Source organism: Diceros bicornis, chromosome 6, assembly GCF_020826845.1.
Source record: "Diceros bicornis minor isolate mBicDic1 chromosome 6, mDicBic1.mat.cur, whole genome shotgun sequence".
Classification (NCBI taxonomy): Eukaryota; Metazoa; Chordata; class Mammalia; order Perissodactyla; family Rhinocerotidae; genus Diceros; species Diceros bicornis.
This window is the reverse complement of record NC_080745.1, coordinates 26,219,595-26,233,322: the sequence shown is the minus strand read 5'-3', so window position 1 is coordinate 26,233,322 and position 13,728 is coordinate 26,219,595. Positions and strand designations below refer to the sequence as shown.

The 13,728-nt window shown below is 43.2% G+C and overlaps 1 protein-coding gene across 1 annotated transcript in view; it reads right to left on the bottom strand.

Moving 5' to 3' along the window:
* RAB4A (RAB4A, member RAS oncogene family) overlaps window positions 1-13,220 on the bottom strand; it is a 42,833-nt gene extending 29,613 nt beyond the window's left edge. The window contains exon 1 of the mRNA XM_058543061.1: window positions 12,828-13,220. Coding sequence (XP_058399044.1) covers window positions 12,828-12,858 — 31 coding nt within the window. The 5' untranslated portion in view covers window positions 12,859-13,220. The remainder of the gene's footprint in view (window positions 1-12,827) is intronic.
* Window positions 13,221-13,728: the final 508 nt, after the last annotated feature.

Sequence of the window (13,728 nt, the reverse complement as noted above, 5' to 3'; positions counted from 1 at the left end):
TTGATAAAGAACATTTGAAAAATTCTACAACTAACTTTATAGTTAATGGTGAAAGACTGCTTAACCTCTAAGATCAGGAACAAAGAAAAGATGTGCACTCTTAGCCCTCTTATTCAATATCATAGAGGAAGTTCTTGCCAGTGCATAAGACATGAAAAGGAAGCAAAGGCATACAGATCAAAAAGGGACAAATAAAATTGTTCCTATTGGCAGATGATATCATTGTCTACAAAGAAAATTCAAGGAATCTCAAAAAAAATTATAAAAAACAAAAAACCTTCCTACAACCAATAGGTGAGTTCAGCAAGGTCAAGATTGTAGAATATAAAAATCAATTGTATTCTACATACTTACATCAACACACGGGCATCAAAATTAAAAATATAATACCACTTACAATCACTCAAAAAAATACTTAGGTGTAAATCTAACAAAACACGTAAAGGATTTCTATGCTAAAAACTACACAAAGCTGATGAAAGAAACAAAAGGAAATCCAAATAAATGGAGAAATATACTGTGTTCACAGATTAGAAGACTGGACATGGTAAAGATGTCAGTTGTTCTCAAATCGATACATATGTTTAATAAAATTCCTATTAAAATTCTAGCAAGACTTTTTGGTGGATACAGATAAGATTATTCTAAAATTTATATGGAAAGACAAAGGAACTACAATACTAAAACAATTTTGAAAAAGAAGAATAAAGTGGAAGAATGGGCCGGCCCCGTGGCTTAGCAGTTAAGTGCTCGCACTCCGATGCTGGAGGCCCAGGTTCGGATCCCGGGCGCGCACCGACGCACCGCTTCTCCGGCCATGCTGAGGCCGTGTCCCACATACAGCAACTAGAAGGATGTGCAACTATGACATACAACTATCTACTGGGGCTTTGGGGGAAAAATAAATAAAGAAAGAAAATTATAAAAAAAAAAAAGAATACAGTGGAAGGAATCACTTTACCTGATTTCAAGACATTATGTAGCTACAGTAATCATGACTGCATGGTATTGGCAGGCAGAGAAACATCCAGATCAATGGAACAGAATACAGAACCCAGAAATAGACCTACACTAATATGTCCAACTGATTTTGAAAGTGCAAAAACAATTTAATGGAAGAAAGTTAGCGTTTTCAACAAATGGTGCTGAAGCAACTGGACATCCACAGGGAAAAAAAATGACCCTTGACTTAAGACTCATACTTGACATAAAATTAACTCAAAATAGATCACTGACTTAAAGGTAAAACGTAATACTATAAAACTTTTAGGAAAAAAATAGGAGAAAATCTTTAGGATCTATAGCTAAGCACAAAGTTCTTAAGACTTAATATCAAAAAAAAAAAAAAATTCCAGAAAAGGAAAAATTGATAAAGTGGACTTCATCAAAATTGAAAACTTTTGCTTTGTAGAAAACTTTCTTAAGAAAATGAAGACAAACTAGAGACTGGGAGAAAAGATTTTCAAAACACATACCCAACAAAGGACTAGCATCTGGAATATACACATTAAAAAAACCTCTCAAAACTCCACAGTAAAAAAATCAAACAATTCAATTGTAAAATGGGCATTAAGACATGAAGAGACATCTCACCAAAAAGGATATACAAATGGCAAATAGCATGTGAAAATATGTTCAATATCATTAGCCAATAATTAGAGAAATGCAAACTAAAACCATAATGAGGTATCACTACATACCTATCAGAATGGCTAAAATAAAAAATAGCGACAACACCAAATGCTGACAAGGATGCACAAAAACTGCACCACTCATACACTGCTGGTGGAAACATAAAATGGCATCGCTACTCTGGAAAGTAGTTTGAAAAATTTCTTTAAAAGCTAAACATGCAGCCACTATATGACTCAGCAATCGCACTCCTAGGCATTTATCCCAGAAAAATGAAGACTTATGTACACACAAAACCCTGTACGGGAATGTTTATAGCAGTTTCATTTGTAATAGCCAAAAATGAAACAACCCACATGTTCTTTAACAGGTAAATAATTAAACAAACTGTAGTATATTCATACCAAGGAATACTACTCAGCAATAAAAAAGAATGAACTATTGATACATGCAATAACCTGGATGAATCTCCAGAGAATGATACTGACTAAAAAAGTCAGTCCCAAAAGATTACACATTGCATGATTTCACTTATGTCACATTCTTGAAATGACAAAATTATAGAAACGAAGAACAGATTAGTGGTTGCCAGGGGCTAAGGAGGGGGTGGGGGCAGGAAGGAAGAGTGTGCGCCTATAAAAGGGCAACAGGAGAGATCTTTGTGGGGATGAAAATGTTCTGTATCTGCAGCTATGGAGCATCAATATCCTGGTTGTGAGAGCTTAACGATAGTTTTGCAAGATGCTACCACTGGGGAAAACAGGGTAAAGGGTACATGAGATTCTCTTTATTTTTTCTTAAAACTTTATGTGAATCTACGATTATCTCAAAAAGCTTTATAAAAAATAAAAGAATAGGTGACATTAGCAGACAATGGCTCTAGAAGTTTACTATGCACAGTCCTAAACTGAAAGAATTACCAAAGGATGTGCTTCAAGAAGGATGTGGTACCCAGAAGGAAAGAGTGGCAGGTAAGATGCCAAGCTGTCTAGAATGTTATTGTCTGTCTGGAGATGTATGTGTTTGGCCAGCACAGATAAAACCAAGCACAACAACGGGCAATGAACTACCCCTTATAGGTGACAAGAATCCATCTTTATGAGGAGTTTCAGTTAACATCCCTCCTGAGGGGATTTGGATGTCACATAACTCTTTGTAGCTGAGAGCCAGGAGACAGCAGCCCCATGCAGTCATCTACAAAACCGGGGGTCGGGGTACGGCCTGATGTTCTCCCCTCAGTGTTCGAGGTTTGCTGGTTTACAGCAGTGAGGCCCTCACGCATCATGCCCCACATCCCTGGGTATGGTAGAATTTGCATTAGTATTACTGATTTATTTTGTTTTTATAATCTGTGGGGTTTTTCTTTCTCTTCCCTTTCCTTGCTTGAAGTTAAATAACACATACTACATATCACGTATATGTTTTATATGTCAGGTGTATGATGCTTAACAGGAGCAGGTAAATAGCCATATTACAAAGTAATTAATGAAGGAAAAATGCCCAGTTAGGTTGTATAAGGTAACTAAATGTGAACTAGTTAAATAATTATGTCTACTTTAATTAGATTGGGTGTTTTGTTATCAGTGTTAATTTGCAGGCTCAAAATCACAAAGAAATTTTTAGCATTCAATTTATGATAATTACAATCACCTGATGAGGCTTTCCTCAGGAATGAATTAAGCTTGAAGGTAGGGAAAAGGCCATATCCCCAAATAGCAAATCTAAATGGATATATGCTGCTAATGTACTTTTAATTTTTCATGGGAAATGTTAAATGAGATAATAGGAAAGGTACCAATTAGAAATCAGTCTTGGGCAAATGTCAGCCATTCAGGAACACAGACAAAATACAGATCAGGAAAAAATGGCCTCCAAGCACTGAAGTAGCTAACAGAGAGCCCAAGGATGAACTCTCGGGGAGAAACCTCATCTGGAACTTGCTGAGTTGTTTTTACATTCATTCCAAGCAACCTCTACTACGTAATTTCCCAGGCCACAGCAGATTAGAAGCATTTACTCGTGTAGGACTGTGAGCTACAGCACAATGACAACTAACTGCTGGCACCAAAGGTGGCCACTGACAGCAGGCACGGAGCCAGAAGGTGACCACGTTAGCACAGCACATTTGTTCCACAGCTGAGAGTCAACGATGACCTTGGGTCTTCAAGAAAATGAAGTCATAGTAGACAAGATGACTTTTGCCTTCCTAGTTTCTCCCACAAGCAGTGGTTTTGCTCTTAAGATTTCCAGAGGTGAGAAAGGAAGCAAAGACGAGGGCCTTGACTGCAGGATTCATTCCATATGTTTCATTTCCTGGCAGAAGAGGCTGAGTGTGGGAACAATGGAGTCATCTGAAAAGGGTTCCTTGGTTTCTGGCTTAGGGAACTAGCTGGTTTGTGATACCAAGAACTGAGAAAAGAAATACTGAAGGTTCTGAGGAGGAATCCATTTCATGGCAAAATAACGAGTACCAATTTAGAGAGATTAAACTTAAATACTTTTGAGCCAACGCGGTGGAGATTTGGGGAAGCAGTTCTTATAAGGGCTGACTATGAAAAGAGAAGATGAGCAAGATAAAGGACGCCAAGTGTCCACTGGGTCTGACCACCAGCACCCCAGGTGAAATCTTCACTTGGGGTGGGGCCAAATCAGTCAGCTGAAGAATTAAGGAAGCGAGACACTGCAGATAAAAAGTACTGACAACTAACTCTTACAAGCAGCTTGGCTGTGATGGAAAGAAGAGAGGAGACGGGGGAATTAAAGGAGGGTGCAGAGTGGAAGGCAAATGACAGAAGTGACCAGTAGAAAAGGAAAGGGATGACTGGCGACACCAGTCCCTGAAACTTGAGGGATGAGGTCCAAAGTAGAAGGCAGGGATTAGTCTCAGACACACAGAGAAACCTCCTTTCTTCTGGGATAACAGGAAAACGGTTAAGGATAAGTGTGGAGGTAAATAAATTTATAGGTTGGCAAAGGGAAGGGGAGGAGAGGGAGTTCCCTTAGCATGGCATCTTTTTCTTCCCTGTCATCCACTTGAGGTGAGATAAAGAGATTAGTGAAGGATTAAAACAGCTGACGTAGAGAACGGGCTAGATGGCCAGGATAAGAAAAAGGATTGCTAGGTATTACTGAGGACTCAGCTGGAAGCAGAGACCATAAATCTATAGTGATCTCAATCTAAGAAGAGCTTTGGCTGCATAGCAGCAGGCAAGGCGGGTGGTTGGTTAGCCAGGGTTGGGAATTGCAAAGCACGTACAGTTGAAGGATGAAGGAGGAAGAGGGGGAAAGAAAGGCCGTGGGTGTCATCTCTGGAGAGGGAGAAGCTCATCGCCTGAAAAGAAGCTGGGCAGTAAGAGGGGAACCAGGAGCCTGAGCTCTTAAAGTGAAGACTGGATGGGAGTGATCAGAATGGGACACATGACAATGTCCAGTTAGCAGCCAGGGAAGTGAGCACCTCAAGTAGGGGCAGAAGAGAAGGTGAGAGAAGGTGACTAGAAAAGAAGTCATGGAACAGTGATGCAAGTTGTGGGCTGACCCCTCTGCATGGATTCTGCAGTCACCCAGGATCAGTGAGCAGTTGGAGAAGAGAGGAAGACTGTATGCCAGAAGACCCTGTAGAATAAGGAATAACCCCAAGGTCATCAGATAACACAATGAGAAGGAGCTAGGAGAGCACAGAACATAAGATAACACGTACTTCAAAGAACAAAATGTTCTGGTACACTGGTCAGGGAGGAACTGAGCAGCAAAAACCTTGGTGAGATGTTGGCTTAGGAGAGGTAGACGGTCTGGGCAGCAGGAAGACATGTGACCTGTGGAGGGCAGGTACAGTAAGAAGGACAGGGAGGTGGAAAAGCCAGCAACGGCTAACTCGGGGACTCTGCTGGTCTACCCGGGGTAGTGGTGGTATGGCGGAGCCTGAATTAAATGTCAGCAGAGAGGAATGGCGACATCTGTGGATTTAACATTTGCGGCACAGACTCTGCAATGACTGCTCAAGGTCTGTGACAGGATCTGTGATTTTGCTAAGCGCTTATTTGGATCAAACTCACTGTGGGCCTGGTGTGTGGATGCCAGTTAGTTAGCAGGTAAGTGAGCCTAGCCAGACAACCCGCATGGAAACTGCAAGCTCTTAGTTGCTTTCTACTTGATGTAATAATATAAAAAAAGAAATTATTCTACTGAAGTGGAAAACTGCCCAGAAAAGGAAGTCAGCGGCCGGTGCAGTAGACAGAAACAAAGAGACCTAATAAAAACAATTATTGGGGCCGTCCCGGTGGCGTAGTGGTTAAGTTCGGGCGCTCCACTTCAGGGGCCCGGGGTTTGCGGGTTTGGATCCTGGGCGTGGACATATGCATGGCTTATCAAGCCATGCTATGGTGGCCGTCTCACATAAAATAGAAGAAGATGGGCACAGATGTTAGCCCAGTGCCAATCGTCCTCAGCAAAAAGAGGAGGATTGGCAACAGATGTTAGCTCAGGGCTAATATTCCTCACCAAAAAAAAAATTATCCTTAACCAGGAAACAAGTTTTGGACACTTCAAAGAGTAGAATGTTAAATTTGATTTAGATATATGAGAGGACAAAATTCTATAAAGAACTAAGGCCAAGCAGTTTGTCAAAATGTTTCAGAGAACACTCCACCTAGTGTAATAGAAAGATAAAAGTTGAACGGTTAATTTTTTATTTGAGAATACATAAGGAAAACATCTTTCTGAATGTAACTTTGGAGCAAGACTTAAATACCACAATAGTATTTGCAATTTGAGAGATTACACAGATCTGTGATAGCACCCTCGTGAATGTTAAAGGTCTTCTGCACTAGTTTGGAAGGTACGAGCTTTGGGCCCTGCCTCCCAATTTTGCTCTGAGTTCAGAGACAAATTTTAACTTATAGTAAACATCCAATGCTTGTTTAGAACATACATGAGAGCGATGAGATCCACGGAGAATGTTTACGCTGGGTCACCACTGATCAGAGAGTTTATGGAGCTTTCTGTATAGGAAAGAAAGCTGTGTTCAGACACTACTCACTGCTCCAGGGACAGAAAGTCAGGAGGCAGTCCCCTGCTTTCAAAGAGCTTGCCATCTAGTCTGTTTTTTTTTAGAGGAGGATCAGCCCTGAACTAACATCCACGCCAATCCTCCTCTTTTTTTGCTGAGGAAGACTGGCCCTGGGCTAACATCTGTGCCCATCTTCCTCCACTTTATATGGGACGCCGCCACAGCATGGCCTGACAAGCGGTGTGTCGTTGAGCACCCAGGATCCGAACCCAGGCAGCCAGGAGCAGAGTGCGCACACTTAACCGCTACGCCACGGAGCAGGTCCCCTGCCATCTAGTCTTGAAAGAAAGATGTGCTTTGTCACTATCAAGAGTTGACTGAATTGCAAAATAGATCTGCAAAGTCCCCACAGGCAGTGCAAAGACTGCCTGTGTTTATTAAACTGGTGTTTATTTGGTGAGGACTCCTGTAACAACCAGTGAAGGCAAATGAACAAGAGAAACAGTATTGTGACTGAGTATACTACGTATAATATTTTTAATTATAACAAAGAAGAGATGTTTTGTTTTAAGTCCCCAATTTGTTTTTTGCATGATTAAAAATTCATATTCAACAAATGATAAACCTCCCTCTAAAATACATCCTCTCATTCACAATGTATTACCACTTTATGAATAGTGTCCCTTCCTCCCATACCTAAATATTGTTAGCTGCTTTTTAAGACTTCTTAAATGCCAAAAACACAGCACACAAGAAAAACAGAAAGAATGAAAAGACTGAGATCACTAAGTATTATCATGTAAGAGTTTACCATTCTGATAGTGTAGCATTGCATTTGGCTATGAGAGCTACAAAGCCTTATTTCTCTAGGTATCATATCCATCATTATCAGGGATTTATTTGTATTGGCCAAATCTCTCTCAATATAAACTTATTTTTGTTTGGAAAGCTTAGAGGGGAATTACAAAATAAGATAATCTGCAGACAGACAACGTTAATCTGAGTTCTGTGTTGTGCTGCAGTATGGCAGCCTTTACATCTGCCTTACTTCATCCATCCTTTAAACAATGGTACTCTGCATATCATTTTACCTTTTAATCCATATTCACAGCTACAGAGAAGCAAAAGTCAAGTATTCTTCAAACACATGGAACACAGTCCATTACGAAGATGAGGCTGGCAGAAAAAGCAGTGACATTCAAAGACAGTGTTACAAGATGCAAAGGATTCAAAGGTTTTCCCTCAAACTATTTCACTGGCAAGTATTCTAATGGAGTTAGAATTACATCAGTCTAGCCAATCTCTAGACGATGGTTTAAGAGAAGAAATTCAGTAAACAGTATCAGCTTTCTTTTCATTCCAAAGAAATATTCAGAGCAAAGATCGTCAACACACTTGCCTGGTTCTCTATGGTAAGAGTGATGCCTCTAGTACTGAACCTTGCAAAAGAATCATTACAGCTAATTCTATACAAAAGGGCCCAAAGTACGAGATATATCTAAAAGAACGTTGGAGATGGTCCTTAACAGAAGACATAGTACCATTATTACAGTTAGAAGTAAAATTGACATTTATGCTTACATCAAATTATTTTTCAAGGAGCTCAAAAAGCTTTGGAAATACCATTAACTTATCATGGTCACTTTCCCGCAAAGCTGTGGCATAAGTTACCAGAAGTCTGGGCCCCCAAATAAATTTTACCAAGCCTCCTTCCAGCTTACTCCTACCAGAAACCACCTCATGCTTGCCCAGGGAGCCCTCTTATTTTCTCGCATGCAGGAGCTGCAAAACAATCAGCACAACCGCTCAAGTCGCTGCGATGAAGAACTTGAGGATGATGGGTTTTCTTGCCTTATAATCTACTAAACTGGCCCAAACTTAACCTTCCCTTGCCTCTTCTAGAGTAACGAGTAACTTAAACTAGATTAAGAAGTCAATTTAAAAGACTTAGAAACCAACCGGACTCAGGAGATAAAGATGATGAAGAATTAAAAACGGGTTCTAACTTGCTCTCTTAAGCAAATGGATACGTGGGAAACACAGAAGATTGGGGAGTAGGAATGGGTACTTGGGTTTGGGACATGTGTTAGGATTCTCCTAGGCCATCCAAGTGGAATAGGTAGGGGGGGAGTTGAAAACCAGATATCTAGCTTGAGTGAATGACATGACTGGAGGTAGGGCTTTAGGAGTCTTCAGAGCAAGGCAAGTCATGGGCAAGGATCGGAATGCTTTATAGTTCAAATGACGGTGAAAAATTACCATAAACTTTTGCTTTTCCAAAGAACAATGTTTTCAAAGTTCTATGGCATGGAGGTATTATGTAGTATTTATAGTGACTTGATACTCAATCGTGGTCCCTGGACCAACCACACCTGCACGGCCTGGAAACTGGTCAGGTGCAGAACCTCTGTCCACCCCACACCCGCTGAATCAGAATCTGCATCTTAACAAGCAGGGGACTGGGGGTACATTAGTGTGGGAACTGGTGTAGTGTTCCCAAAATTCGGTCCTTGAAATGTTCACTAATTTTCAACGAATGAGAAAAAGAAAAATACAAACACTTAAAATGATAAATTTATTCAATTTAGAGAAACGTCCTTTATTATGGTGTTACACGCTTCCTTTGTTGACATTGTTTACATGCCCTGTCTTTTATGAAATAAAGTAACGGTAATTCAGGTGATTTCCCCAACAGCAAGTTATTTTATACTTTATCGGCACCAGGTGACTTTGACGATGTTATTCCCTTTACCTAGAATATCTTCCTCACTCCACCTTGCCTTATCAAGCTTAAACTTCTCCATGAATCATGTTTTGAATACCAAAGCCTATGTATTAGTTTCCTGCAGCTGCCGTAACAAAACACCACAAACTGGATGGCTTAGAAAAGAAATTTATTGTCCCACAGTTCTAGAGGCTAGAAGCCTGAAGTCAAGGCGTGGGCAGGGCCATGCTCTCTCTGAAGACTCTAGGGAATGATCTTTCCTTGCTTCTTCCTAGCCTCTGGTGGCTGCCAGCCATCCTCGGCTTGTAGATACATCACTCCAATCTCAGCTTCTGTCTTCACATCACATTCTCCCTGCATATGTCTGCGTCCAAACTCCTCTCATCTTACAAGGATACTAGTCACTGACTCACGGTCCACCCTAATCCAATACCACTGCATCTTGACCTGATTACAAAGATCTTATTTCCAAATAAGGTCACAGTCACAGGTACCTGGGATTAGGACCTGAGCATATCTTTTGGGGGACACAATTCAACCCATAACAGCCAATACTGATACATTTTTAAAAGAAAATATCCTGATAATTTTCAAAATTTTGTGGTAAATACTATAATACTTATAAAACGAAGCACAAAATAAAAATATTAAGAGTACATTGTGATAAAAATTAGAATAGGACCAACAATTTGTGTTCTTGTTTCATAAACCATTTTCACCGTAGAAGGCATAAACTCCAATGTACAGATTTGTCTCAGATTTTTCCTCACTCTCAAACTGCCTCAGCTCTTAAAAAAATTTTTTTTTATTTCCAGCGTTTTCGACACCACTTATACTTTTTAGCTCCTTTCTGAACATCATTGCTGAGTACTACCTATTTGATTTGTCAGTTTTGTCTCACAAATTTTGGTATCAGAAATTAGGTAAGGCCAATTTGTGATCTCCCAAGTCTCAGATGGCTGGAGCTCCTGGGGAAGTCCCAAGCCACACTAACCAGCCAGGGCTTTAAGAATGTTGTGGATCTAATAATATTTGAGAAACGCTGTTTCAGTTTAGGGATATTCAGATTGACGGTTTCAATCTGAAACCTAAGTGTTTAAAATTTCAATTTTGTATTACAACATTATATAAAGCATAGTACTCACGTAGTTAGTGGTTTCAAAGCAGCAAAACGCTGAACATTACTCAGTCTATGGAAGGTGAAATATTGCTTTAATACGCTAAAAAGCAGGTAGATACAGCTCATTAACAGTATGTTGTAAGCATTGGCTCTTTATTTTTCATCATATCCCTGTCAAGCCACAGAGCCTCCTTTTCCAGAAAAGAGAACAGGAGCAGAGGGTACAAAGGTGTTTAAAGGTTAGGCAAACATTCCTTTACCAGCTATCTAAGAGGCAAACGTCTGAAAGGAGGGAACCTGATTGTTTTACTTTTGGGGAACAATGCTGCACAAATATGGGCAATGAGAAGTGAAGGTGACAGCTTAGGACTTGGTTTGGGCGACTTTTATTTTAGGTTGGCACTTGCAACTGCCACACTGGCTCTTTCTAAAACTAATTTTCTATTAGTTTCCTTTAATTTCCTCTATTAGAGGAAAAGATGAAATTCAGTTAGTAAAAAGTAAAAACAAATTTGGAAGATACCATGAAATAACAGTATTAATGGTCAAGGCCTTACGATCAGCATTTAGTCAGTTCATGCTCACAAGTTCACTTAACTCTGTCTGAAGTGGAGAAGCCAAAGGTATGCTACGTTTTATCAAGTTATCATCTCATATAAGACAGATGAAACAGAAAAGCTCTAGCTCCTGAACTCTTCCAGTCCTTTCTACTAATTCATAACCCCCACCTGGGTCTCTTATTTGGACTTTCCACTCCTCCCTAGTGCTCCTTTAAAGTGTGGGGTAAGAAGCACTTGAAAGAAAAGCAAAAGTATAACCAAAAATTGCTAGAGAAACTCATTTTCTCTATGAAATCTGACTGCAGCTCTCCATAGAGAGAACCAGACCATGTGGATGTACTGCATTTGCAGCTCTGACAACAGTGGTCCCCACGAAGCTAGCAACTTCCTGGAGGATTTCCTAAGCCTTCTAGGAACAGATGTCCTGTCCCCAGTGTCACCAAGAACAGGGCATGTACTAGTCACAGGAGTGGCTGAAGGTGGAGCAAATGCACTACGACCCCACCCCTTTTAGGAGAGAGGCCCTCTCTGCCTCACCCTCACCCCTCCCCAGGCCTGTGGGGCCTAAACCACACCCCCTTATTGGAACTGCATGTCCCTCAGGGCCTGGGCACATGCTGTTCTGGCATGTGTGGCTGCCCTGGCCCCCAGTCTGGCGGGGTTTCTTTCTTACCTACTTTCTATAGACCACATTCCTGCAGAACTCCTGCCTGGGTTTCAACCATTCATTAGTGTCACACCTGGATTAACACTGGAATCGCCACTAGACTGTAAACTCCATGAGACCAGAGCCGGCCTGCTGTGTTCCTCGCAGTACTGACAGCGCCTCCTAGCAACAACCGGCTCCATGCTGCCATTCCACACATATTTGTTGAAGCAAAGGAGCAGCATACCAGGACAAACCCAGACAAGACTGATTCAACTGGAGGTACATACTTTTGAACTTGAGCTTCTGTAAACTTCCAAATCAAAGTCTTAATCTGAGAATGCACACATCTGAAAGAGCGATCAGAGATGGTAAACATCTCCTCGACCCTGACACAAAGCAGAGGTATGCTATACTGTTTATTTTACCACACACGACTAAAACAAAAACAAAAAGACACAATATATGAGTTGGGAAGGTTTTCGTTTATTCAAAAAAATATTTGTTGAGCACCTCCAGGTGTGGGTGCTATAGAGGAAGCAAAGATTAGGAGACAGGGCTCTGCTTCCAAGGTGTTGATGGTCTTAAAATGACACATTTATAAATAGCCATAATGCAACCTAGAAAGGGCTAAAAACACCTGAGAGAGAGAGAAGTAAATAAGGCAAAAGGTCGCCGGAGAAAGAATTGATTAGTCTATCGACAATTCCTCACTGTAATCCCTTTGCAAAGAAAGGAATTCCACACCAGGAAAGGTCAACCTGGAACATCTGAGGAACACACTGAAACACAGGCGTCGCCCCAAGTCCTTCACATCCCTCGCTGGGGACAATATCACAGATGAAACCGAGTCTCAAACTGGCTTTCCAAACCCTGAGATCTTGAAATGAGACTAAGAAAGAAAAACCCTTCCGGGCGTAAACGCGGAGAAAAACCCAGAGGAAACTTGAAAAAGCAGATCCCGTCAACAGACTGCACACAGCCTGGCCCGCGCTCGGGCACTCGGATCCGCAGCCCGCGCCCCCCGCCCTCCTCGGCCTGCGCCCCCCACACTCCGGGACCCCGCAGCCCAGGCCAGGCCCCCGCGCCCCTGAGACCCTCGGCCCGCCTCCGCCCGCTTCCCCCTGCCAGCCTCATACCGTAGGTCTCGGACATGGCCGTCTGCGACATCTTGGGAGCGGCACCGCCTCTTGCCAGGTCACCGCTGCAGCTCTGGCCAGGCCAGCAGGAGGGCAGGGCCGGGGTCGTCTGCCGCGTCTCGGTGGGGCACGGCGTGGGGCGGGGGACCTGAGGAGGGAGGGGCCGCGGTCCCCACGGCAGCCGCCGGCCACCCCGCGGCTGCTGCCCTGCCGGACTGCCGGCTCTGCGCAGGCGCACGGCCCCCCGCCCCCTGCCGGGCCGGGCCGAGGACCAGGAGGAGGAGGAGAAGAAGGAGGAGGAGAGAGGGGAGCTGGAGGCCGGTTCCCGCCCGTGGGCGCGCGTGCGCACGCAGCCCGCGGAGGGGCGCGGGGAGGCCGGCGCGCATGGAGGGGCGCGGGGAGGCCGGCGCGCATGGAGGGGCGCGGGGAGGCCGGGCGGGCCGAGGGGCGGGGCTGGCTTAGCCGGGGTTGCGGAGGTGGGGAGGAGCCGACGGTCGGCAGGCTTGTGGGTGACGGAGGGCTGCGGACAGTGGGCTCCAGCTCTTGGGCAGAGGAGGCGAAGTGCCAGCCCTGGGGAGGAAGAATGTCCTTTGGCCAAACTAGCCCGCCTCAGTAAAGACTTTGTCGTCGTCATTTGCAGCTCTCAGCCGGGAAAAGACTTCGTTCAAGCTGTTATGCTCAACCCGGGAAGGTGGTTACTGTGTAGCTAGGAGGCAGTGGCTCCAGGTGTCCAGCTAGAGGCCAGCCCTGTGGGCGGGGAGGCAGGCTTACTTGCCGGGAGACTGAGATTTCTCTCTGAACCTGCCAGGCCCTCTCGGGTGGGGCTGAGCTGGTGTCTGGGGGAAACCGACGGAAGCTTAAGATGTACCACTGCTGAAGAGTGCCGGGAAGACTGTAGACA